The sequence below is a fragment of the Oncorhynchus clarkii genome, chromosome 12 (genome assembly GCF_045791955.1).
Source record: "Oncorhynchus clarkii lewisi isolate Uvic-CL-2024 chromosome 12, UVic_Ocla_1.0, whole genome shotgun sequence".
NCBI lineage: Eukaryota > Metazoa > Chordata > Actinopteri > Salmoniformes > Salmonidae > Oncorhynchus > Oncorhynchus clarkii.
The window spans coordinates 13,833,153-13,861,056 of NC_092158.1; the positions used below are offsets into that span (position 1 = coordinate 13,833,153).

The 27,904-nt window shown below is 52.3% G+C and overlaps 1 protein-coding gene across 1 annotated transcript; it reads left to right on the forward strand.

Moving 5' to 3' along the window:
• Positions 1–434: 434 nt before the first annotated feature.
• On the forward strand, positions 435–7,568 carry LOC139421824 (neurofilament heavy polypeptide-like). Its single transcript, XM_071172946.1, has 8 exons — positions 435–459; positions 1,765–2,604; positions 2,891–3,305; positions 3,937–4,385; positions 4,942–5,173; positions 5,701–5,967; positions 6,247–6,487; positions 6,918–7,568. Exons 1-8 carry the CDS (start codon positions 435–437, stop codon positions 7,566–7,568), a joined length of 3,120 nt encoding a protein of 1,039 aa, XP_071029047.1.
• The last annotated feature ends 20,336 nt before the right edge of the window (positions 7,569–27,904 follow it).

Here is a 27,904-nt window from a genome sequence, read left to right on the forward strand (position 1 = left end):
CAGGTTCAGAGCCCCGGAACAGATCCCCGGAACAGAGCCCAGGATCAGAGCCCAGGTTCAGAGCACCGGAACAGATCCCCGGAACAGAGCCCAGGAACAGAGCCCCGGAACAGAGCCCAGGTACAGAGCCCAGGTTCAGAGCCCCGGAACAGATCCCCGGAACAGAGCCCAGGATCAGAGCCCCGGAACAGATCCCCGGAACAGAGCCCCGGAACAGAGCCCCGGAACAGAGCCCCAGAACAGAGCACAGGAACAGAGCCCAGGAACAGAGCCCAGGAACAGAGCCCAGGTTCAGAGCCCCGGAACAGAGCCCAGGAAGAGAGCCCAGGTACAGTGCCCAGGAACAGAGCCCAGGTAGAGAGCCCAGGAACAGAGCCCCGGAACAGAGTCCAGGAACAGAGCACAGGTTCAGAGCCCCGGGAACAGAGCCCAGGATGAGAGCCCAGGTTCAGAGCCCAGGTACAGTGCCCAGGAACAGAGCTTAGGTACAGAGCCCAGGAACAGAGCCCCGGAAAAGAGCCCAGGAACAGAGCCCAGGTTCAGAGCCCAGGTTCAGAGCCCAGGAACAGAACCCCGGAACAGATCCCCGGAACAGAGCCCCGGAACAGAGCCCAGGTTCAGAGCCCCGGAACAGAGCCCAGGAACAGAGCCCCGGTTCAGAGCCCAGGTTCAGATCCCCGGAACAGAGCCCAGGAACAGATCCCCGGAACAGAGCCCAGGTTCAGAGCCCAGGTTAAGAGCCCAGGTTCAGAGCCCAGGAACAGATCCCCGGAACAGAGCCCCGGAACAGAGCCCAGGTTCAGAGCCCAGGAACAGAGCCCCGGAACAGAGCCCCGGAACAGAGCCCAGGTTCAGAGCCCAGGTTCAGAGCCCAGGTTCAGAGCCCAGGTAGAGAGCCCAGGAACAGAGCCCCGGAACAGAGCCCCGGAACAGAGCCCAGGTTCAGAGCCCAGGTTCAGAGCCCAGTTTCAGAGCCCAGGTAGAGAGCCCAGGAACAGAGCCCCGGAACAGAGCCCAGGAACAGAGCCCAGGTTCAGAGCCCAGGTTCAGAGCCCACTAGAGATCCCAGGAACAGAGCCCCGGAATAGAGCCCAGGAACAGAGCCCCGGAACAGAGCCCCGGAACAGAGCCCAGGTTCAGAGCCCAGGTTCAGAGCCCAGGTAGAGAGCCCAGGAACAGAGCCCCGGAACAGAGTCCAGGATCAGAGCCCAGGTTCAGAGCCCCGGAACAGATCCCCGGAACAGATCCCCGGAACAGAGCCCAGGATCAGAGCCCAGGTTCAGAGCCCCGGAACAGATCCCCGGAACAGAGCCCAGGAACAGAGCCCCGGAAGAGAGCTCAGGTACAGAGCCCAGGTTCAGAGCCCAGGTTCAGAGCCCCGGAACAGATCCCCGGAACAGAGCCCAGGATCAGAGCCCAGGTTCAGAGCCCCGGAACAGATCCCCGGAACAGAGCCCAGGAACAGAGCCCCGGAACAGAGCCCAGGTACAGAGCCCAGGTTCAGAGCCCCGGAACAGATCCCCGGAACAGAGCCCAGGATCAGAGCCCCGGAACAGATCCCCGGAACAGAGCCCCGGAACAGAGCCCCGGAACAGAGCCCCAGAACAGAGCACAGGAACAGAGCCCAGGAACAGAGCCCAGGAACAGAGCCCAGGTTCAGAGCCCCGGAACAGAGCCCAGGAAGAGAGCCCAGGTTCAGAGCCCAGGTACAGTGCCCAGGAACAGAGCCCAGGTAGAGAGCCCAGGAACAGAGCCCCGGAACAGAGTCCAGGAACAGAGCACAGGTTCAGAGCCCCGGGAACAGAGCCCAGGATGAGAGCCCAGGTTCAGAGCCCAGGTACAGTGCCCAGGAACAGAGCTTAGGTACAGAGCCCAGGAACAGAGCCCAGGAACAGAGCCCAGGTTCAGAGCCCAGGTTCAGAGCCCAGGAACAGAACCCCGGAACAGATCACCGGAACAGAGCCCTGGAACAGAGCCCAGGTTCAGAGCCCCGGAACAGAGCCCAGGAACAGAGCCCCGGTTCAGAGCCCAGGTTAAGAGCCCAGGTTCAGAGCCCCGGAACAGACCCCAGGAACAGATCCCAGGAACAGAGCCCCGGAATAGAGCCCAGGAACAAAGCCCAGGTTCAGAGCCCAGGTTCAGAGCCCCGGAACAGACCCCAGGAACAGATCCCAGGAACAGAGCCCCGGAACAGAGCCCAGGAACAAAGCCCCGGAACAGAGCCCAGGTACAGATCCCCGGAACATAGCCCCGGAACAGAGCCCAGGTTCAGAGCCCAGGTTCAGAGCCCCGGAACAGAGCCCCGGAACAGAGCCCAGGTTCAGAGCCCAGGTTCAGAGCCCAGGTTCAGAGCCCAGCTTCAGCGCCCCGGAATAGATTCCAGGAACAGAGCCCAGGTTCAAAGCCCAGGTTCAGAGCCCCGGAACAGAGCCCCGGAACAGAGCCCCGGAACAGAGCACAGGAACAGAGCCCCGGAACAGAGCCCAGGTTCAGAGCCCAGGTTCAGAGCCCAGGAACAGAACCCCGGAACAGATCCCCGGAACAGAGCCCCGGAACAGAGCCCAGGTTCAGAGCCCCGGAACAGAGCCCAGGAACAGAGCCCCGGTTCAGAGCCCAGGTTCAGATCCCCGGAACAGAGCCCAGGAACAGATCCCCGGAACAGAGCCCAGGTTCAGAGCCCAGGTTAAGAGCCCAGGTTCAGAGCCCAGGAACAGATCCCCGGAACAGAGCCCCGGAACAGAGCCCAGGTTCAGAGCCCAGGAACAGAGCCCCGGAACAGAGCCCCGGAACAGAGCCCAGGTTCAGAGCCCAGGTTCAGAGCCCAGGTTCAGAGCCCAGGTAGAGAGCCCAGGAACAGAGCCCCGGAACAGAGCCCCGGAACAGAGCCCAGGTTCAGAGCCCAGGTTCAGAGCCCAGTTTCAGAGCCCAGGTAGAGAGCCCAGGAACAGAGCCCCGGAACAGAGCCCAGGAACAGAGCCCAGGTTCAGAGCCCAGGTTCAGAGCCCACTAGAGATCCCAGGAACAGAGCCCCGGAATAGAGCCCAGGAACAGAGCCCCGGAACAGAGCCCCGGAACAGAGCCCAGGTTCAGAGCCCAGGTTCAGAGCCCAGGTTCAGAGCCCAGGTAGAGAGCCCAGGAACAGAGCCCCGGAACAGAGTCCAGGATCAGAGCCCAGGTTCAGAGCCCCGGAACAGATCCCCGGAACAGATCCCCGGAACAGAGCCCAGGATCAGAGCCCAGGTTCAGAGCCCCGGAACAGATCCCCGGAACAGAGCCCAGGAACAGAGCCCCGGAAGAGAGCTCAGGTACAGAGCCCAGGTTCAGAGCCCAGGTTCAGAGCCCCGGAACAGATCCCCGGAACAGAGCCCAGGATCAGAGCCCAGGTTCAGAGCCCCGGAACAGATCCCCGGAACAGAGCCCAGGAACAGAGCCCCGGAACAGAGCCCAGGTACAGAGCCCAGGTTCAGAGCCCCGGAACAGATCCCCGGAACAAAGCCCAGGATCAGAGCCCCGGAACAGATCCCCGGAACAGAGCCCCGGAACAGAGCCCCGGAACAGAGCCCCAGAACAGAGCACAGGAACAGAGCCCAGGAACAGAGCCCAGGAACAGAGCCCAGGTTCAGAGCCCCGGAACAGAGCCCAGGAAGAGAGCCCAGGTTCAGAGCCCAGGTACAGTGCCCAGGAACAGAGCCCAGGTAGAGAGCCCAGGAACAGAGCCCCGGAACAGAGTCCAGGAACAGAGCACAGGTTCAGAGCCCCGGGAACAGAGCCCAGGATGAGAGCCCAGGTTCAGAGCCCAGGTACAGTGCCCAGGAACAGAGCTTAGGTACAGAGCCCAGGAACAGAGCCCCGGAAAAGAGCCCAGGAACAGAGCCCAGGTTCAGAGCCCAGGTTCAGAGCCCAGGAACAGAACCCCGGAACAGATCACCGGAACAGAGCCCCGGAACAGAGCCCAGGTTCAGAGCCCCGGAACAGAGCCAAGGAACAGAGCCCCGGTTCAGAGCCCAGGTTAAGAGCCCAGGTTCAGAGCCCCGGAACAGACCCCAGGAACAGATCCCAGGAACAGAGCCCCGGAATAGAGCCCAGGAACAAAGCCCAGGTTCAGAGCCCAGGTTCAGAGCCCCGGAACAGACCCCAGGAACAGATCCCAGGAACAGAGCCCCGGAACAGAGCCCAGGAACAAAGCCCCGGAACAGAGCCCAGGTACAGATCCCCGGAACATAGCCCCGGAACAGAGCCCAGGTTCAGAGCCCAGGTTCAGAGCCCCGGAACAGAGCCCCGGAACAGAGCCCAGGTTCAGAGCCCAGGTTCAGAGCCCAGGTTCAGAGCCCAGCTTCAGAGCCCCGGAATAGATTCCAGGAACAGAGCCCAGGTTCAAAGCCCAGGTTCAGAGCCCCGGAACAGAGCCCCGGAACAGAGCCCCGGAACAGAGCACAGGAACAGAGCCCCGGAACAGAGCCCAGGTTCAGAGCCCAGGTTCAGAGCCCAGGTTCAGAGCCCCGGAACAGAGCCCCGGAACAGAGCCCCGGAACAGAGCCCAGGTTCAGAGCCTCGGAACAGAGCCCAGGAACAGATCCCCGGAACAGAGCCCAGGAACAGAGCCCAGGAACAGATCCCCGGAACAGAGCCCAGGAACAAAGCCCCAGAACAGAGCCCAGGTACAGAGCCCAGGTTCAGAGCCCCGGAACAGATGGGGATCTGTTCCGGGGCTCTGAACCTGGGCCCAGGTTCAGAGCCCAGGTTCAGAGCCCAGGTTCAGATCCCCGGAACAGAGCCCCGGAACAGAGCACAGGAACAGAGCCCCGGAACAGAGCCCAGGTTCAGAGCCCAGGTTCAGAGCCCAGGTTCAGAGCCCCGGAACAGAGCCCCGGAACAGAGCCCCGGAACAGAGCCCAGGTTCAGAGCCTCGGAACAGAGCCCAGGAACAGATCCCCGGAACAGAGCCCAGGAACAGAGCCCAGGAACAGATCCCCGGAACAGAGCCCAGGAACAAAGCCCCAGAACAGAGCCCAGGTACAGAGCCCAGGTTCAGAGCCCCGGAACAGATGGGGATCTGTTCCGGGGCTCTGAACCTGGGCCCAGGTTCAGAGCCCAGGTTCAGAGCCCAGGTTCAGATCCCCGGAACAGATCCCCGGAACAGAGCCCCGGAACAGAGCCCCGGAACAGAGCCCAGGTTCAGAGCCCCAGAACAGAGCCCAGGAACAGAGCCCCGGTTCAGAGCCCAGGTTCAGATCCCCGGAACAGAGCCCAGGAACAGATCCCCGGAACAGAGCCCAGGTTCAGAGCCCAGGTTCAGAGCCCAGGTTCAGATCCCCGGAACAGATCCCCGGAACAGAGCCCCGGAACAGAGCCCCGGAACAGAGCCCAGGTTCAGAGCCTCGGAACAGAGCCCCGGAACAGAGCCCAGGAAGAGAGCCCAGGTTCAGAGCCCAGGTACAGTGCCCAGGAACAGAGCCCAGGTAGAGAGCCCAGGAACAGAGCCCCGGAACAGAGTCCAGGAACAGAGCACAGGTTCAGAGCCCCGGGAACAGAGCCCAGGATGAGAGCCCAGGTTCAGAGCCCAGGTACAGTGCCCAGGAACAGAGCTTAGGTACAGAGCCCAGGAACAGAGCCCCGGAAAAGAGCCCAGGAACAGAGCCCAGGTTCAGAGCCCAGGTTCAGAGCCCAGGAACAGAACCCCGGAACAGATCACCGGAACAGAGCCCCGGAACAGAGCCCAGGTTCAGAGCCCCGGAACAGAGCCCAGGAACAGAGCCCCGGTTCAGAGCCCAGGTTAAGAGCCCAGGTTCAGAGCCCCGGAACAGACCCCAGGAACAGATCCCAGGAACAGAGCCCCGGAATAGAGCCCAGGAACAAAGCCCAGGTTCAGAGCCCAGGTTCAGAGCCCCGGAACAGACCCCAGGAACAGATCCCAGGAACAGAGCCCCGGAACAGAGCCCAGGAACAAAGCCCCGGAACAGAGCCCAGGTACAGATCCCCGGAACATAGCCCCGGAACAGAGCCCAGGTTCAGAGCCCCGGAACAGAGCACCGGAACAGAGCCCAGGTTCAGAGCCCAGGTTCAGAGCCCAGGTTCAGAGCCCAGCTTCAGAGCCCCGGAATAGATTCTAGGAACAGAGCCCAGGTTCAAAGCCCAGGTTCAGAGCCCCGGAACAGAGCCCCGGAACAGAGCCCCGGAACAGAGCCCCGGAACAGAGCCCCGGAACAGAGCCCAGGTTCAGAGCCCAGGTTCAGATCCCCGGAACAGATCCCCGGAACAGAGCCCCGGAACAGAGCCCCGGAACAGAGCCCCGGAACAGAGCCCAGGTTCAGAGCCTCGGAACAGAGCCCAGGAACAGATCCCCGGAACAGAGCCCAGGAACAGAGCCCAGGAACAGATCCCCGGAACAGAGCCCAGGAACAAAGCCCCAGAACAGAGCCCAGGTACAGAGCCCAGGTTCAGAGCCCCGGAACAGATCCCCGGAACAGAGCCCCGGAACAGAGCCCAGGTTCAGAGCCCCAGAACAGAGCCCAGGAACAGAGCCCCGGTTCAGAGCCCAGGTTCAGATCCCCGGAACAGAGCCCAGGAACAGATCCCCGGAACAGAGCCCAGGTTCAGAGCCCAGGTTCAGAGCCCAGGTTCAGATCCCCGGAACAGATCCCCGGAACAGAGCCCCGGAACAGAGCCCAGGTTCAGAGCCTCGGAACAGAGCCCAGGAACAGATCCCCGGAACAGAGCCCCGGAACAGAGCCCAGGAAGAGAGCCCAGGTTCAGAGCCCAGGTACAGTGCCCAGGAACAGAGCCCAGGTAGAGAGCCCAGGAACAGAGCCCCGGAACAGAGTCCAGGAACAGAGCACAGGTTCAGAGCCCCGGGAACAGAGCCCAGGATGAGAGCCCAGGTTCAGAGCCCAGGTACAGTGCCCAGGAACAGAGCTTAGGTACAGAGCCCAGGAACAGAGCCCCGGAAAAGAGCCCAGGAACAGAGCCCAGGTTCAGAGCCCAGGTTCAGAGCCCAGGAACAGAACCCCGGAACAGATCACCGGAACAGAGCCCCGGAACAGAGCCCAGGTTCAGAGCCCCGGAACAGAGCCCAGGAACAGAGCCCCGGTTCAGAGCCGGAACAGATCCCCAGAACAGAGCACAGGAACAGAGCCCAGGAACAGATCCCCGGAACAGAGCCCAGGAACAAAGCCCCGGAACAGAGCCCAGGTACAGAGCCCAGGTTCAGAGCCCCGGAACAGATCAGCGGAACAGAGCCCAGGATCAGAGCTCCGGAACAGATCCCAGGAACAGAGCCCCGGAACAGAGCCCCGGAACAGAGCCCCGGAACAGAGCCCAGGTTCAGAGCCCAGGTTCAGAGCCCAGGTTCAGAGCCCAGGTTCAGAGCCGGAACAGATCCCCAGAACAGAGCACAGGAACAGAGCCCAGGAACAGAGCCCAGGAACAGAGCCCAGGTTCAGAGCCCCGGAACAGAGCCCAGGAAGAGAGCCCAGGTTCAGAGCCCAGGTACAGTGCCCAGGAACAGAGCCCAGGTAGAGAGCCCAGGAACAGAGCCCCGGAACAGAGTCCAGGAACAGAGCACAGTTTAAGAGCCCCGGAAACAGAGCCCAGGAAGAGAGCCCAGGTTCAGAGCCCAGGTACAGTGCCCAGGAACAGAGCCTAGATACAGAGCCCAGGAACAGAGCCCCGGAAAAGAGCCCAGGAACAGAGCCCAGGTTCAGAGCCAATGTTCAGATCCCAGGAACAGAACCCCGGAACAGAGCCCCGGAACAGAGCCCAGGTTCAGAGCCCAGGAACAGATCCCCGGAACAGAGCCCAGGTTCAGAGCCCCAGAACAGAGCCCCGGAACAGAGCCCAGGAACAGAGCCCAGGAAGAGAGCCCAGGAACAGAGCCCCGGAACAGAGCCCAGGAACAGAGCCCAGGAACAGAGCCCCGGAACAGAGCCCAGGTACAGTGCCCAGGAACAGAGCCTAGATACAGAGCCCAGGAACAGAGCCCCGGAACAGAGCCCAGGAACAGAGCCCAGGAAGAGAGCCCAGGTTCAGATCCCCGGAACAGAGCCCCGGAACAGATGCACGGAACAGAGCCCAGGTTCAGAGCCCAGGTTCAGAGCCCAGGTTCAGAGCCCCGGAAAAGAGCCCAGGAACAGAGCCCAGGTTCAGAGCCCAGGTTCAGAGCCCAGGTTCAGAGCCGGAACAGATCCCCAGAACAGAGCACAGGAACAGAGCCCAGGAACAGAGCCCAGGAACAGAGCCCAGGTTCAGAGCCCCGGAACAGAGCCCAGGAAGAGAGCCCAGGTTCAGAGCCCAGGTACAGTGCCCAGGAACAGAGCCCAGGTAGAGAGCCCAGGAACAGAGCCCCGGAAAAGAGCCCAGGAACAGAGCCCAGGTTCAGAGCCAAGGTTCAGATCCCAGGAACAGAACCCCGGAACAGAGCCCCGGAACAGAGCCCAGGTTCAGAGCCCAGGAACAGATCCCCGGAACAGAGCCCAGGTTCAGAGCCCCAGAACAGAGCCCCGGAACAGAGCCCAGGAACAGAGCCCAGGAAGAGAGCCCAGGAACAGAGCCCCGGAACAGAGCCCAGGAACAGAGCCCAGGAACAGAGCCCCGGAACAGAGCCCAGGTACAGTGCCCAGGAACAGAGCCTAGATACAGAGCCCAGGAACAGAGCCCCGGAACAGAGCCCAGGAACAGAGCCCAGGAAGAGAGCCCAGGTTCAGATCCCCGGAACAGAGCCCCGGAACAGATGCACGGAACAGAGCCCAGGTTCAGAGCCCAGGTTCAGAGCCCAGGTTCAGAGCCCCGGAAAAGAGCCCAGGAACAGAGCCCAGGTTCAGAGCCCAGGTTCAGATCCCCGGAACAGAGCCCCGGAACAGATCCACGGAACAGAGCCCAGGTTCAGAGCCCAGGTTCAGAGCCCAGGTTCAGAGCCCCGGAAAAGAGCCCAGGAACAGAGCCCAGGTTCAGAGCCCAGGTACAGAGCACAGAAACAGAGCCCCGGAACAGAGCCCAGGAACAGATCCCCGGAACAGAGCTCAGGTACAGAGCCCATGTACAGTGCACAGGAACAGAGCCCAGGTACACTGCCCAGGAACAGAGCCCAGGAACAGAGCCCCGGAACAGAGCCCAGGTACAGAGCCCAGGAACAGAGCCCCGGAACAGAGCTCAGGTACAGAGCCCAGGTTCAGAGCCCAGGTACAGTGCCCAGGAACAGAGCCCAGGTAGAGAGCCCAGGAACAGAGCCCCAGAACAGAGCTCAGGTACAGAGCCCAGGTTCAGAGCCCAGGAACAGAGCCTAGGTACAGAGCCCAGGAACAGAGCCCAGGTACAGTGCCCAGGAACAGAGACCAGGTACAGTGCCCAGGAGCCCAGGTAGAGAGCCCAGGAACAGAGCCCCGGAACAGAGCTCAGGAACAGAGCCCAGGTAGAGACACCAGGAACAGAGTCCAGGAACAGAGCCCAGGAACAGAGCCCTGTAACAGAGCTCAGGTACAGAGCCCCGGAACAGAGCCCAGGAACAGAGCACAGGAACAGAGCCCAGGTTCAGAGCTCACGTACAGAGCCCAGGTAGAGACACCAGGAACAGAGTCCAGGAACAGAGCCCAGGAACAGAGCCCTGTAACAGAGCCCCGTAACAGAGCCCAGGAAGAGAGCCCAGGTTCAGAGCCCAGGTTCAGAGCCCAGGAACAGAACCCAGGTACAGAGCCCAGGAACAAAGTCCCGGAACAGAGCTCAGGTACAGAGCCCAGGTTCAGAGCCCAGGTTCAGAGCCCAGGAACAGAACCCAGGTACAGAGCCCAGGAACAGAGCCCCGGAACAGAGCTCAGGTACAGAGCCCAGGTTCAGAGCCCAGGTACAGAGCCCAGGAACAGAGCCCAGGTACAGAGCTCAGGTATAGAGCCCTGGAACAGAGCTCAGGTACAGAGGAAAGAGGAATAGAGGAAAGAATAGAGGGATAGAGGAGAGGAAAGAAGGATAGACGAGAGGAAAGAGGGATAGAGGAGAGGAAAGAAGGATAGAGAGGAAAGAAGGATAGAGGAGAGGAAAGAGGACGACTTGTCTGTCCCACCAACAGCCCAAAATGATTTCACAAAAAAGACTTGGAACCCCTTTTCACAGTTGTCCCTACATTGTCCCCCTCCTCGCCCTTTCCCTCCTCCTATCCCAGCCCCCTTCCCTCTCCTCCACAGCTGCCCCTACCTCTCCTCTCCTCTGACTCTGCGTTGTGGATGAAAGGCCTATCAAAAGTATCACTGGCTGCATTTACAAGTGAATGAAGCCTGATAATGGAGCAGTTAGGGGGAGAATAGGCCGAGGCCCGGGAAGACTCACAGATGTTGGTGTTGCTGGAGAGGGAAGGAGGGAGGGACAGAAGGAGAGAGGGAATAAAGGAAAGACGGGGCTCCAATAGCATTGTTACTGAGGAAAGACTGGAAGGAGAGAGGGGAGAGGAGGGTGGGGGAGCGGGCTGCATCGGAGAAGGAAGGGGGGAGTGTGTGGGCCAAATTGAGGGGCCAAGGCAAACAGACAGGCAAGGAGGGCTGTAGGGAGTGAGGCAAGGAGGGCTGTAGGGAGTAGGGGAAGGAGGGACGTAGGGAGTGAGACTGCCTCTGGGTAGGTCTGGATACTGGCTGCCTCTGGTAGGTCTGGATACTGGCTGCCTCTGGGTAGGTCTGGATACTGGCTGCCTCTGGTAGGTCTGGATACTGGCTGCCTCTGGGTAGGTCTGGATACTGGCTGTCTCTGGGTAGGTCTGGATACTGGCTGCCTCTGGGTAGGTCTAGATACTGGCTGGGTAGGTCTGGATACTGGCTGTCTCTGGGTAGGTCTGGATACTGGCTACCTCTGGGTAGGTGTCATAAGAGCGGTAACACACACCCCCTTCTCCCTTTTCACTGGCATTAGGAAGAAAGGGAGGAGATATATTAAACTAACGAAGTCCTCTATGCACGTGACAGTTTGGTTTTGTTTCGTGACATGGAAGATGAAGAGAAAAGAGATCAGAGGATGGCAGAACTACTACATCTCCCATCCCTCACTGGATGTAGCCTGTTCTAAACCATCAAGAACTGAATTTAAACTGAGTTCAGTTGGTGGTCTGTTTTCAACAGAACCGAACAGAATCAGTCAGTACAGCATACTCAGGGCCTACACTTGGCCTTCAACAGTGTCTCTTTTTATTTATTAAAGAGTAAATGAGAATAAATATTCATTGACACTAGATCTGTTTTCAAAAATATTGTTGATAAACAGGATGTACTTACAGGGCTCTGATTGGTCTTGAAGGGTGGCACGATGCTCCCTCACACCATCAAACAGTAGCACCGCCCCTCCCCTAGGAAGTAAAGGACATTCAATCACATAGTTGTTCCATAGTAATTACATATGTTGGCACAGAGTCACTGCAGTGTCATATTGAATTGATAAATAAAATGTGCAACTAGGATGGTATCAGATTAACTTAATCTGGCATTAGAGCGCCTGGTGGTGAGTTAAACCCAGAGCAAGAGAACAGGTTGTGGAAACTAGACACGCTGAAGAATAATGAAGAATAGGAGACATGGTGAAGAACAGGGGAAGAAGAGAGAGAGGGGGAAAGGGGAGACACTGGAGAATAGGGAGATGGGGAGAGGGGAGACACTGGAGAATAGGGAGATGGGGAGAGGGGAGACACTGGAGAATAGGGAGATGGGGAGAGGGGAGACACTGGAGAATAGGGAGATGGGGAGAGGGGAGAAACTGGAGAATAGGGAGATGGGGAGAGGGGAGACTGGAGAATAGGGAGAGGGAGAGAGGGGAGACACTGGAGAATAGAGAGAGAGAGAGAGAGAGAGAGAGAGAGAGAGAGAGAGATAGAGAGAGAGGGGAGACACTGGAGAAAAGAGAGAGAGAGAGAAAGAGAGAGAGAGAGAGAGAGGGGAGACACTGTAGAATAGAGAGAGAGAGAGAGGGAGACACTGGAGAATAGAGAGAGAGAGAGGGGAGACACTGGAGAATAGAGAGAGAGTGAGGGGAGACACTAGAGAATAGGGAGTGGATCCTGGACTTCCTGACAGGTCGCCCCCAGGTGGTGAGGGTAGGTAGCAACACATCTGCCACGCTGATCCTCAACACTGGAGCTCCCCAGGTGTGCGTGCTCAGTCCCTTCCTGTACTCCCTATTCACTCACGACTGCATGGCCAGGCACGACTCCAACACCATCATTAAGTTTGCAGAGGTAGGCCTTATCACCGACAACAACGAGACAGCCTATCGGGAGGAGGTCAGAGACTTGGCTGGGTGGTGCCGGAATAACAACCTATCCCTCAACGTAACCAAGACTAAAGAGATGATTGTGGACTACAGGAAGGACCGAGCACGCCCCCATTCTCTTCGACGGGGCTGCAGTGGAGCAGGTTGAGAGCTTCAAGTTCCTTGGTGTCCACGTCAACAACAAACTATTATGGTCCAAACAAACCAAGACAGTCTTGAAGAGGGCACAACAAAGCCTATTCCCCCTCAGAAAACTAAAATGATTTGGCATGGGTCCTGAGATCCTAAAAAGGTTCTACAGCTGCAACAGCGAGAGCATCCTGACTGGTTGCATCACTGCCTGGTACGGCAATTGCTCTGCCTCCGACCTCAAGGTACTACAGAGGGTACTGCGTATGGCCCAGTACATCACTGGGGCTAAACTGCCTGCCATCCAGGACCTCTACACCAGGCGATGTCAGAGGAAGGCCCTAAAAATGATCAAGAACCCAGCCACCCCAGTCATACACTGTTCTCTCTACTACCGCATTGCAAGCGGTACCGGAGTGCCAAGTCTAGGACAAAAAGGCTTCTCAACAGTTTTTACCCCCAAGTCATAAGACTCCTGAACAGGTAATCAAATGGCTACCCAGACTATTTGCTTTGTGTGCCCCCCCCGACAACCCCTCTTTTACGCTGCTGTTACTCTCTGATCATATATTCATAGTTACTTTAACTATACATTCATGTACATACTACCTTAATTGCCTCGACCAACCAGTGCTCCCACACATTGGCTAACCGGGCTATCTGCATTGTGTCCCACCACCCGCCAACCCCTCTTTTTACACTTCTGCTACTCTCTGTTCATCATATATGCATAGTAACTTTAACCATATCTACATGTACATACTACCTCAATCAGCCTGACTAACCAGTGTCTGTATGTAGCCTCACAGCTTTTATAGCCTCGCTACTGTATATAGCCTCGCTACTGTATATAGCCTCGCTACTGTATATAGCCTTGCTGCTGTTATTTTTCACTGTCTTTTTACTGTTGTTTTATTTCTTTACTTACCTATTGTTCACCTAATACCTTTTTTGCACTATTGGTTAGAGCCTGTAAGTAAGCATATCACTGTAAGGTCTACTACACCTGTTGTATTCAGCGCACGTGACAAATACACTTTAATTTGATTTGAAGTCCCTGCAGCATTGTTCCAACATCTAGTGGAAAGCCTTCCCAGAAGAGTGGAGGCTTCTCTGGTAAGAAGAAGGGCGGGGGGGGGGTAAGCCTTATGATTAACGAGTCGTGGTGTGATCATAACAACATACCGGAACGCAAGTCCTTTTGTTCACCAGACCTAGAATTCCTTCCAATCAAATGCAGACCGCATTATCTAGCCAAGAGAACTCTCTTCGATATAATCACAGCTGTGTATATCCCACCCAAGCAGACACCTTGACAGCCCTGAAAGAACTTCATTGGACTCTATGTAAACTGGAAACCATACATCCTGAGGCTGCATTTATTGTAGCGGGGGATTTTAACAAGGCTAATCTGAAAACAAGGCTCCCTAAATATTATCAGCATATCGAATGTGCGACCCGGGCTGGCATTATTCTGGATCATTGTTACTCTAACTTCCGCGACGCATACAAAGACCTCCCTCGACCTCCTTTCGGCAAATCTGACCACGACTCCATTTTGTTGCTCCCAGCCTACAGACAGAAACTAAAACAGGAAACACCCGTGCTCAGGTCTGTTCAACGCTGGTCCGACCAATCTGATTCCACTCTTCAAGAATGCTTTGATCACGTTAACTGGGATATGTTCCGGATAGCATCGGACAACAACATTGATGTACAGTGGGGAGAACAAGTATTTGATACACTGCCGTCTCGCGATACATGGCCCCATCCATCCTCCCCTCAATACGGTGCAGTCATCCTGTCCCCTAATTACTTAAAAATAATACAATGTGATTTTCTGAATTTTTGTTTTAGATGTGTGTACCTATGATAAAAAATTACAGACCTCTACATGCTTTATAAGTAGGAAAACCTGCAAAATTGGCAGCGTATCAAATACTTGTTCTCCCCACTGTATACACTGATTCGGTGAAGGAGTTTATTAGCAAGTGCATCGGTGATGTTGTACCCACAGTGACAATTAAAAACTTCCCCAATCAGAAACCGTGGATTGATGGCAGCATTCACTCAAAACTGAAAGTGCGAACCACTGCTTTTAATCATGGCAAGGCGACCGGAAATATGACCGAATACAAACAGTGTAGCTATTCCCTCAAACAAGCTAAGTGTCAGTATAGAGACAAAGTAGAGTCGCAAATCAACGGCTCAGACACGAGAGGTATGTGGCAGGGGTAGTCAATCACAAATTACAAAAAGAAAACCAGCCCTGTCGTGGACACCGATGTCTTGCTCCCAGACAAACTTAACAACTTCTTTGCTCGCTTTGAGGACAATACAGTGCCACTGACACGGCCCGCTACCAAAACCTGCGGGCTCTCTTTCGCCAACGTGAGTAAAACATTTAGACGTGTTAACCATCGCAAGGCTGCTGGACCAGATGGCATCCCCAGCCGCGTCCTCAGAGCATGTGCAGACCAGCTAGCTGGTGTGTTTATGGACATATTCAATCAATCCCTATCCCAGTCTGCTGTTCCCACATGCTTCAAGAGGGCCACCATTGTTCCTGTTCCCAAGAAAGCTATAGTAACTGAGCTAAACGACTATCACCCCGTGGCACTCACTTCAATCATCATGAAGTGCTTTGAGAGACTAGTCAAGGATCATATCACCTCCACCCTATTTGACACTCTAGACCCACTCCAATTTGCTTACCGACCCAATAGGTCCACAGACAACGCAATCACAATCACACTGCACACTGCCCAAACCCATCCAAACAAGAGGAATACCTATGTAAGAATGCTGTTCATCGATTACAGCTCAGTATTTAACACCATAGTACCCTCTAAACTCGTCATTAATCCTGGGTCTCGACCCCACCCTGTGCAACTAGGTCCTGGACTTTCTGATAGGAAACAACATCTCCACCCCGCTGATCCTCAACACTGGGGCCCCACAAGGGTGCGTTCTCATCCCTCTCCTGTACTCCCTGTTTACCCACGACTACGTGGCCATGCACGCCTCCAACTCAATCATCAAGTTTGCAGACGACACAACAGTGGCAGGTTTGATTACCAACAACGATGAGACGACCTACAGGGAGGAGGTGAGGGCCCTCAGAGTGTGGTGTCAGGAAAATAATCTCACACTCAATGTCAACAAAAAAAGGAGATGATCATGGACTTCAGGAAACAGCAGAGGGAGCACCCCCCTATCCACATCGACAGGACAGTAGTGGAGAAGGTGCAAAGTTTTAAGTTCCTCGGCGTACACATCACGGAGAAACTGAAATGGTCCACCCACACAGACAGCGTGGTGAAGAAGGCGCAGCAGCGCTTCTTCAACCTCAGGAGGCTGAAGAAATTTGGCTTGTCACCAAAAACACTCACAAACTTTTACAGATGCACAATCGAGAGAATCCTGTCGGGCTGCATCACAGCCTGGTACGGCAATAGCTCCGCCCACAACCGTAAGGTTCTCCAGAGGGTGGTGAGGTCTGCACAACGCATCACCTGGGGCAAACTACCTGCCCTCCAGGACACCTACACCACCCGATGTCACTGAAAGGCCGAAAAGATCATCATGGACAACAACCAGCCTGTTCACACCGCTATCATCCAGAAGGTGAGGTCAGTACAGGTGCATCAAAGCTGGGACCGAGAGACTGAAAAACAGCTTCTATCTCAAGGCCATCAGACTGTTAAACCGCCATCACTAACATTGAGTGGCTGCTTTAATAATAAAAAATTGGATGTAATAAATGTATCACTAGTCACTTTAAAGCAATGCCACTTTATATAATGTTTACATATCCTACATTACTCATCTCATATGGATATACTGTACTCTATACCATCTACTGCATCTTGTCTATGCTGTCCGGCCATTTCTCACCCATATATCTATATGTACATGTTCTTATTCATTCCTTTACACTTGTGTGTATAAGGTAGTTGTTGTGAAATTGTTAGACTACTTGTTAGATATTACTGCACGGTCGGAACTAGAAGCACAAGCATTTAGCTACACCCGCATTAACATCTGCTGACCATGTGTATGTGACCAATAACATTTGATTTGATATGTTATAGCAGCAAAGGGGTGACCAACTCCATAGCAATGCCCATGATTTTGGATTGAGATGTTCAACGAGCAGGTGTCCACATTGGGGACCCCCTCTTAACTCGAGTGAGATAAAAAATATATATATATAGCTTACTTTAGGGGTGAAGACAACTACATGACCTGACCAAGAGTCAAACATCTCATTCCAAAGTACAAAGATGACTGGGAGAAAGAGGGTGGAGAGTAAAAGAGGACAGATCAGATGGGGATGGAGGCAAAGATAGAGTGTGTCTACTGCAGGTGCAGAACGGGCCCATATAAAGAGAGCTCACATTGCCTGGAGAATGATGCTCTGGTGCTGAGCTGGCTAAGAGCCCAGAGTCTATCTGTCTGAGTGTGTCTCTCTCTCAAAGCATTCATCCCTGTCCCATGAGGGGTTTTCAAACTTTCTGGGAGCCCTTTTGTGATCGCAAGTTCATCAGGGACATCCTCATAACTCAAGTGAGATTTTTAAAGAATAGATTGCTTTGGAGGTGACTAAACTACATGGCCAAAAGTACAGTGACTTTGGAAAGTATTCAGACATTTTGTTACATTACAGCCTTCTTTTAAAATGTATTAAATCGTTTTTCCCCTCTCATCAATCTACACACAATAACCCACAATGACAAGTCCGGGCTCTGGCTGGGTCACTCAAGGACATTCAGAGACCACTCATGCGTTGTCTTGGCTGAAGCCACTCATGCGTTGTCTTGGCTGTGTGCTTAGGGTTGTTGTCCGTTTGGAAGCTGAATCTTCGCCCCAGTCTGAGGTCCTGAGCGCTCTGGAGCAGGTTTGCAAATTTTAGGGAGCGTTTGACAGTGATGAGGGGTGATCGTTTGATTATGGACGCAAGCAATGAGGCATTGATCGCTGAGATCCTGGTTGAAGACAGCAGAGGTGTATTTAGAGGGCAGGTTGGTCAGGATGATATCTATGAGGGTGCCTGTGTTTACGGATTTAGGGTTGTACCTGGTAGGTTCTTTGATCATTTGTGTGAGATTGAGGGCATCAAGCTTAGATTGTAGGATGGCCGGGGTGTTAAGCATGTCCCAGTTAAGGTCACCTAACAGCACGAGCTCTGAAGATAGATTGGGTGGCAATCAAATTACATATTGTGTCCAGGGCACAGCTGGGGGCAGAAGGTGGTCTATAGCAAGCGACAACGGTGAGAGACTTGTTTCTGGAAAGGTGGCTTTTTAAAAGTAGAAGCTCAAATTATTTGGGCACAGACTTGGATAGTATGACAGAACTCTGCAGGCTATCTCGGCAGTAGATTGCAACCCCGCCCCCTTTGGCAGTTCTATCTTGTCGGAAAATGTTATAGTTAGGGATGGAAATGTCAGGGTTTTTGGTGGACTTCCTAAGCCAAAATTCAGACATGACTAGGACATCAGGGTTGGTGGAGTGTGCTAAAGCAGTGAATAAAACAAACTTCGGGAGGAGGCTTCTGATGTTAACATGCATGAAACCAAGGCTTTTACGGTTACAGAAGTCAACAAAAGAGAGCGCCTGGGGAATAGGTGTAGTGCTGGTGGGATACAGGGCCTGGGTTAACCTCTACATCACCAGAGGAAAAGAGGATGAGTAGGATCAGGGTATGGCTAAAGGCTATAAGAACTGGTCGTTTAGTGTGATGGGAACAGAGAATAAAAGGAGCAGATTTCTGGGCATGGTAGAATAGATTCAGGGCATAAGGAACAGACAACGTATGGTTGGATGTGAGTACAGTGGAGGTAAACCTAGATATTGAGTGACGATGAGAGAGGTTGTGTCTCTGGAGGCACCAGTTAAGCCAGGGGAGGTCTCCGCATGTGTGGGGGGTGGGACAAAAGAGCTATCTAAGGTATGTTGAGCGGGGATGGGGGCTCTACAGTGAAATAAAACAACAATAACTAACCGAAACAGGAGTAGACAAGGCGTATTGACATTAGGGAGAGGCATGTGTAGCCGAGTGAATATAGGGTCGAATGAGCAGCAATAGGTGAGTCAGGGAGCCGTTCAGTAGTCGCTACTACGCTAGGCGAGCGGGAGACATGGCGATTTAGAAAGCTAGCAGGCCGGGAATAGCAGATGGGTCTTCGGCGACATCGCAACGGAAAAGCCTGTTGAAACCACCCCGGACAATTACGTTGGCAGACCAGTCGTGATGGATCGGCAAGGCTCCGTGTCGGCAATAAAGGGTCCAGGCCAATTGGCAAAAGAAGTATTGTAGCCCAAGAAATTGGCTGATGGACCTCTTCAGCTAGCCCGGAAATGGGCCTAGCTTGAGGCTAGCTCAAGGGTAACTGCATGCTTCGGAACAGAGGTGTTAGCCAGCAATAGCCACTCGCTTTCAGCTAGCTAGCTGCGATGATCCAGTGTAATGGTCCAGAGCTTGCGTCAGGAATCCGGTGATGTGGTAGAGAAAAGCAGTCAGATATGCTCTGGGTTGATATTGCGCTTTGCAGACTGGCAGGTATTGCTGCAAATGAGAACGTGTTCTCAGTCAACTTACCTGGTAAAATAATGGATAAATAAAAAAATTAAAAAATTGACTGAGCTGAAGCTGGCTGGTGTCTGAGTTAACGGTGAAGACCGCTAGCAGTGGCTAACTGACTACTAGCTAGTAGCTAGTTAGCTGGCTAGCTTCTGATGGGGGTTCCAGTGTGAGGCGGGTCGCAGGAAAGTATTTTCAGGTCATAGATGAAAAGTGACATTAAAATATATACGAAAAAACGAGGAAACCGACTATTTACACAGGACAAAACGGGACAAGACAAACACACGTCCGACTGCTATGCCATCTTGGATTTAGCCGCTGCACAGCTAAAAGGTTCTTCAGCTGCACCACCGAGAGCATCCTGACTGGTTGCATTACTGCCTGGTATGGCAACTGCTCGGCCTCCGACCGCAATGCACTACAGAGGGTATTACGAAATGCCCAGTACATCACTGAGGCCAAGCTTCCTGCCATCCAGGACCTCTATACCAGGAGGTGTCGGAGGAAGGCCCTAAAAATTGTCAACGACTCCAGTCACTTTAGTCATAGACTGTTCTCTCTGCTGTCGCACGGCAAGCGGTACCGGTGCGCCAAGTCTAGGTCCAAGAGACTTCTAAACAGCTTCTACCCCAAAACCCTACCCCAAAGCCATAAGACTCCTTAACAAGTACCCAGACTATTTGCAGTGCCCCCTCACGCCTCACCCCTCTCTTTACACCACTGCTGCTCTCTGTCATCTCTGCATAGTCACGTTAATAACTCTACCTACATGTACATACTACCTCAAATAACCGGTGCCCCCACACATTGACTCTGTATCGGTACCCCCCTGTACATAGTCTCGCTATTGTTATTTCACTGCTACTCGTTACTTTTATCTCTAATTCTTATCTGTATTTATTTTTATTTTTTTTACCCCCTTTTTTCTCCCCAATTTCGTGGTATCCAATTGTTGTAGTAGCTACTATCTTGTCTCATTGCTACAACTCCCGTACGGGCTCGGGAGAGACTGCTTCTTAACACAGCGCGCATCCAACCCGGAAGCCAGCCGCACCAATGCGCCAGAGGAAACACCGTGCACCTGGCAACCTTGGTTAGTGCGCACTGCGCCCGGCCCGCCAAGGAGTCGCTGGTGCGCGATGAGACAAGGACCTCCCTACCGACCAAGCTCTCCCTAACCCGGACGACGCTAGGCCAATTGTGCGTCGACCCACGGACCTCCCGGTCGCGGCCGGTTACGACAGAGCCTGGGCGCGAACCCAGGCTCTGGGAATGGGACTCTGATGGCACAGCTGGCGCTGCAGTACAGCGCCCTTAACCACTGCGCCACCCGGGAGGCCCGTTTATCTGTATTTTTTGAAACTGCATTGCTGGTTAGGTGCTCGTAAGTAAGCATTTCACTGTAAGGTCTACTGACTACTCTGAGGTCCTGAGTGCTCTGTAGCAGGTTTTCATCAAGGATCTCTCTGTTCATCATTCCCTGACTAGTCTCACAGTCCCTGCCGTTGAAAAACATCCCCTACCGCGTGATGTTGACACCACCATGCTTCAGTGAAGAGATGGTGCCAGGTTTCCTCCAGACGTGACGCTTGGCATTCAGGCTAAAGAGTTCAATCTTGGTTTCATCAGACGGGCTGTCATGTCTATTTTCCTGGGGAATGCCTTCCATCTCGCCCCTCTACCATTAAGGCTTAATTGGTGGAGTGCTGCAGAGATGGTTGTCCTTCTGGAAGGTTCTCCCATCTCCACAGAGGAACTCTGGAGCTCTGTCAGAGAGACCATTGTGTTCTTTGACACATCCCTGTCCAAGGCCCTTCTCCCCATTTCTCAGTTTGGCTGGACGGCCAGCTCTAGGAAGAGTCTTGGTGGTTCCAAACTTCTTCCATTTATTTTTGATGGAGGCCACTGTATTCTTGAGGATCTTCAATGTTGCAGAAACATTTTTGGTAGCCTTCCCCAGATCTCTGCCTTGACACAATCCTATCTCGGAGCTCACAGACAATTCCTTCAACCTCATGGCTTGGTTTTTGCTCTGACATGCACTGTCAACTCTGGGACCTTATATAGACAGCTGTGTGCTTTTCCAAATCATGTCCAATCATTTGAATTTACCACAGGTGGACTACAAATAAGGTGTAGAAACATCTCAAGGATGCTCAATGGAAACAGGATGCACCTGAGCTCAATTTCAAGTCGCATAGCGAAGGGTCTGAATACTTATGTAAATAAGGTATTTCTGTTTTTAATTTGCAGAAATTTCGAAAAACCTGTTTTCGCTTTGTGATTCTGGGCTATTGTGTGTAGATAGATGAGGAACATTTTTGTTTAATCCATTTTATAATAAGGCTGTAACGTAACAAAATATTGAATTTTAAAAAAGTCACTAAAAGTTTGAGGGTGTTTCTAACTGCCTACTATTTCAAAAAGGTTTGACTATAAGTCTCATAACACCATATGCAACAAAATAGGAAAACTCATACATGATGTTTTGTAAAAGTGATATTGGTGGTTGCAGTAGTGTGTGTGTACGCATGCATGAGTATGTGTGTGTTTGTGTGTGTGGTGATGCTGTGATGCAGGCACAGCCTCCCCCCTCCCCTGTCCTCTGTCATATTGGTGACAGGCCTGTCTCGATTTGGGTGGAGATTGAATTGCAAATCTCCTGCCTTCTGTTGGTGTACAAGGCTTCAGTAGCCATTTCTAGACGCCATTCATGTGGTAATGAGGAAATACAGGAGTAGAGGATGGTGAGGTGGATGCTGAGGGGGTCAGAAAATGAGGGGAAAGGAGACCACAGACAGACTGATGTCTAGAGAAAAGGAGACCACAGACAGACTGATGTCCAGGGAAAATGAGACCACAGACAGACTGATGACCAGGGAAAAGGAGACCACAGACAGACTGATGTCCAGGGAAAAGGAGACCACAGACAGACTGATGTCCAGGGGAAAGGAGACCACAGACAGACTGATGTCCAGGGGAAAGGAGACCACAGACAGACTGATGTCCAGGGGAAAGGAGACCACAGACAGACTGATGTCCAGGGGAGTGGACAAGACATCCTCTAGTGCAAGACAAGCAGCAGGATCCTCTAGGGACTTTTCATTACACAGGCAGGGCAGTGGTTAAATTGGGTTTTTGTAGGAGGCGAAACTGTCCGCAGCCCTCCGCACAGCTCATTGCTTCCAATTCTAAAATGGTGGAACTCCTTATGTAATACACTTGATTTACAGCAGTAATAGCCAGTAGTCTTTCATTCCACAGTTTCAACAATATGATAGTGGCACAGCACAGGAGGTTGGTGGCACCTCAATTGGGGAAGACGGACTCATGGTAATGACTGGAGTGGAATCAGTGGAATGGTATCAAATACATCAAACGCCTGGTGTGCAGGTGTTTGATACCATTCCATTTGCTCTGTTCCAGCCATTATTATGAGCCATTCTACCCTCAGCAGCCTTCTGTGTGGCACAGTCATTTTCTACCGGAAAGCGATGGTTCAGACCATGTGTGTGTGGCGTGGCTGTGAGAAGAGGGGTGGCTACAAGGAACCCCTTAAAGATTCAGATAGCCAAATATTAACATATTAGTATTAACCCATCAGTGTGATGTCACTTCACATTAACGCTAAGCTTGTCTGAGTTCTTCCTCTGCTGTCGGGCCACCATAACACGCTCTCTCTGATCCCAGACCAGCGCATAACCGGGGTCTATATTCATAGAGCGGATCTGGGGTCATAATGGATTAGGGAAGCGAAGGGGAAAGGAAAGGGGGATACCTAGTCTTAGTTTTACAACTGAATGCATTCAACCGTATTTAACCCAACCCCTCTGAACCAGAGAGGTGCAGGGGGGGCTGCTTTCCCCTCCACGTCAAATTAGATTACATTAAGAATAGAAAGAATAAGCATTTTGTTTTCAAAATGACAGTTTCCGTATTTGACCATATTAATGACCAAAGGCTCGTATTTCTGTGTATTTAGTTTATTATAATTAAGTATATGATTTGATATTTGATAGAGCAGTCTGACTGAGCGGTGGTAGGCAGCAGCAGGCTTGTAAGCATTCATTCAAACAGCACTTTACTGCGTTTGCCAGCAGCTCTTAGCAATGCTTGAAGCACAGCGCTGTTTATGACAGTTTAAGCCTATCAACTCCCGAGATTAGGCTGGCAATACTAGTGCCTATAAGAATATCCAATACTCACAGGTATTTGAAATACAAATGGTATGGAGAGAAATCGTCCTGTAATTCCTATAATAACTACAACCTAAAACTTCTTAACTGGGAATATTGAAGACTCATGTTAAATGGAACCACCAGCTTTCAAATGTTCTCATGTTCTGAGCAAGGAACTTAAACGTTAGCTTTCTTACATGGCACATATTGCACTTTTACTTTCTTCTCCAACACTTTGTTTTTCATTATTTAAACCAAATTGAACATGTTTCATTATTTATTTGAGACTAAATGTATTATGTATTATATGAAGTTAAAATAAAAGTGAATTGTTCATTCAGTATTGTTGTAATTGTCATTATTACAAATATATATATATAAAAATCGGCTGATTAATCAGTATCTGCTTTTTTTAGTCCTCCAATAATCGGTATCGGCGTTGACAAATCATAATCGGTCGACCTCTAATTGGTGCTGCATTGAACCCCACACAAACACAATACAATCGGTGCTACAATCGGTGCTGCATTGAACCCACACCAACACAATACAATTGGTGCTGCTTTGAACCCCACACCAACACAATACAATTGGTGCTGCATTGAACCCACACCAACACAATACAATTGGTGCTGCATTGAACCCCACACCAACACAATACAATTGGTGCTGCATTGAACCCCACACCAACACAATACAATTGGTGCTGCATTGAACCCCACACCAACACAATACAATTAGTGCTGCATTGAACCCCACACCAACACAATACAATTGGTGCTGCATTGAACCCCACACCAACACAATACAATTGGTGCTGCATTGAACCCCACACCAACACAATACAATTGGTGCTGCATTGAACCCCACACCAACACAATACAATTGGTGCTGCATTGAACCCCACACCAACACAATACAATTGGTGCTGCATTGAACCCCACACCAACACAATACAATTGGTGCTGCATTGAACCCACACCAACACAATACAATTGGTGCTGCATTGAACCCCACACCAACACAATACAATTGGTGCTGTATTGAACCCCACACCAACACAATACAATTGGTGCTGCATTGAACCCCACACCAACACAATACAATTGGTGCTGCATTGAACCCCACACCAACACAATACAATTGGTGCTGTATTGAACCCCACACCAACACAATACAATTGGTGCTGCTATGTGATCAATCAGATGTGATAAATCCTGTGATATACTGCCATGAACAAGCAGCTATGTCACACATGGATAACCGACAACGGAGAACACAATAGATTTCCAGTGAAAAGAGGCAGAGAGGATTAGATTAGTAGTGAATTGGTGAGGATGGGAAAGAGAGCCGTGGTCTGTTTCAGTGAGCAGCATATAAAGAAATAGAAGAATGAGCCTGTTACATGGATCATGGAGACAGACGGGGATAGCAGAGAGAAAGCCCTCTGTGTGGCTTATTGTCATTCACACACCCCATAGTTACTGCTGCGTAGGTTATGAAACTAATATGAAAGTACATCAACTCCTTTCTTCTCTTCCTCAGCATCAACACACACTGGGATGTCCTCATCGTGGCCTTTTTGAATTGTAGATCATTTCATCACAATAAATCTTTTGTTTGACGTTGTTTCTCTACCTCCCACGCCTGTGACTCTGAGCGCTGGGGTATGAGACAGCCTAGCCGTACCATTGTCTTCTTGGCGTAGGGAGGGGGGGGGGGGGGGGGGGGGGGGGTGAGGCAGCCTGGCCGTACCATTGTCTTCTTGGCGTAGGGAGGGGCGGGGGGTGAGACAGCCTGGCCATACCATTGTCTTCTTGGCGTAGGGAGGGGTGGGGGGTGAGACAGCCTGACCGTACCATTGTCTTCTTGGCGTAGGGAGGGGGAGGGGTGAGAGACAGCCTGACCGTACCATTGTTTTCTTGGCGTAGGGAGGGGGCGGGGTGAGAGACAGCCTGGCCGTACCATTGTCTTCTTGGCGTAGGGAAGGGGAGGGGTGAGAGACAGCCTGACCGTACCATTGTCTTCTTGGCGTAGGGAAGGGGAGGGGTGAGAGACAGCCTGGCCGTACCATTGTCTTCTTGGCGTAGGGAGGGGGAGGGGTGAGAGACAGCCTGGCCGTACCATTGTCTTCTTGGCGTAGGGAGGGGGAGGGGGGCGTGAGACAGCCTGGCCGTACCATTGTCTTATTGGCGTAGGGAGGGGTAGGGGTGAGAGACAGCCTGGCCGTACCATTGTCTTCTTGGCGTAGGGAGGGGGGTGAGACAGCCTGGCCGTACCATTGTCTTCTTGGCGTAGGGAGGGGGAGGGGGGCGTGAGGCAGCCTGGCCGTACCATTGTCTTCTTGGCGTAGGGAGGGGTAGGGGGGGGTGGGTGAGACAGCCTGGCCGTACCATTGTCTTCTTGGCGTAGGGAGGGGGAGGGGGGTGAGACAGCATGGGCTGAGTCCTGACTGTTATCATGGGCTGAGTCCTGACTGTTAACATGGACTGAGTCCTGACTCGTAACATAGACTGAGTCCTGACTGTTAACATGGGCTGAGTTCTGACTGTTAACATGGACTGAGTCCTGACTCGTAACATAGACTGAGTCCTGACTGTTAACATGGGCTGAGTCCTGACTCGTAACATAGACTGAGTCCTGACTCGTAACATAGACTGAGTCCTGACTCGTAACATGGGCTGAGTCCTGAATCTTAACATGGCCTGAGTCCTGACTCGTAACATGGACTGATTCCTGACTCTTAACACAAACTCACACTGCTCGCCTGTTCTTTTCCCCCTGTCTCCACCACCATCTCGTCTCCGCCCCGCACTGACCATATAGAGTCACGTGAGACCCTTGTTATCTAATGCCCAGCCCCGAGCTTCAGTGCACATGCTCGGTAGCTCAAAGACAGGCCAACACACACACGGACATATGTGCAGACAGGCACACAGGGACGGCAGTATTGACAGACATTTCACAGGTCGAAAGGCTTTGATTTCAAAATGGCAACTCGTCACATCTTCTTTGATGTCCAGTAGTTCTATCTTACCAGTATGAAACACCTTTGAACTGTGCTGAAGGTACCCATGAAGCTAGCTGAAACACTGTGTACGCGAGTAGCTAGACAAGGATGAAGACAGGGGTGATGTTAAAAGCTCATGATGCAACTCTCGTTCAACATTATTAGTGAGACAGTACTGCCATCTAGCGATTTCTACCTTGAACATAGAGTAGCGAATAGAGTCAATAGAATCAAGCCATAGGCCTGCAAAGCATGGACAAAAGCTTTGTTTATTTGAAAAACAAGTGAACCTTTATGTACAGTACATTAAAAAAAAACGTGGGTGTCACAAACATGGGAGTATTTGTCCTGTTTCTTTACAGGTTCATCATTCCAGATTTACTATTTACAACAGGGAAAACCCAGACGTGTAATCTGTACAACATAAGGTGAGACAAACATCATTACATATAGCACATCATTATTGATCCTAAAACAGTAGGCTTTATTCATAATCGCAAAAAAAAACCCACAAAATCACCAAATTCAATTCAATAGTCACTCTGGATTATTTTGCTGACTGAGCAACAGTGCCCTCTTCTGGACAGAAGGGACAATTGGTCATTGAACTCACCATTTATCCTCACTGGCTGACTGGGACACACAGTAGCAAAACATTTTGCAACAGAAGACAAAAACAATTGAACATGTTCAGATAATCCCTCCCTGTTTCAGCCTGTTTTCCTTTGTTTGGTGCTTAATTAATATAACCTGGGATGCACCGTCTGCCTGGCACTCACACACAGCTCACATCCTCAGGGTGTTTGTTTCCTATGGGACTAAACCATGAATTAGTTCAGTAATTCATTAATTAATGTGATTGCATAGATCTGAGAGTCAGCCTAATACATATTTGATTAGAAACCAATCAGCAGACATTGACGATAAAATAACTGAAAATAACTAATCATCATGATCATCAGCCATAGAGCTTTTGTGTCGACAGCAACGTGACCACTGTGACAGTAACGTGACCACTGTGACAGTAACATGACCACTGTGACAGTAACGTGACCACTGTGACAGTAACATGACCACTGTGACAGTAACGTGACCACTGTGACAGTAACGTGACCACTGTGACAGTAACATGACCACTGTGACAGTAACATGACCACTGTGACAGTAACATGACCACTGTGACAGTAAGGTGACCACTGTGACAGTAACGTGACCACTGTGACAGTAACATGACCACTGTGACAGTAAGGTGACCACTGTGACAGTAACGTGACCACTGTGACAGTAACATGACCACTGTGACAGTAACGTGACCACTGTGACAGTAAGGTGACCACTGTGACAGTAACATGACCACTGTGACAGTAACGTGACCACTGTGACAGTAACATGACCACTGTTACAGTAAGGTGACCACTGTGACAGTAACATGACCACTGTGACAGTAACGTGACCACTGTGACAGTAACATGACCACTGTGACAGTAACGTGACCACTGTGACCACTGTGACAGCAACGTGACCACTGTGACCACTGTGACCACTGTGACAGCAACGTGACCACTGTGACAGCAATGTGACCACTGTGACCACTGTGACAGCAACATGACCACTGTGACCACTGTGACCACTGTGACAGCAACGTGACCACTGTGACAGTAACATGACCACTGTGACAGTAACGTGACCACTGTGACAGTAACATGACCACTGTGACAGTAACGTGACCACTGTGACAGTAACATGACCACTGTGACAGTAAGGTGA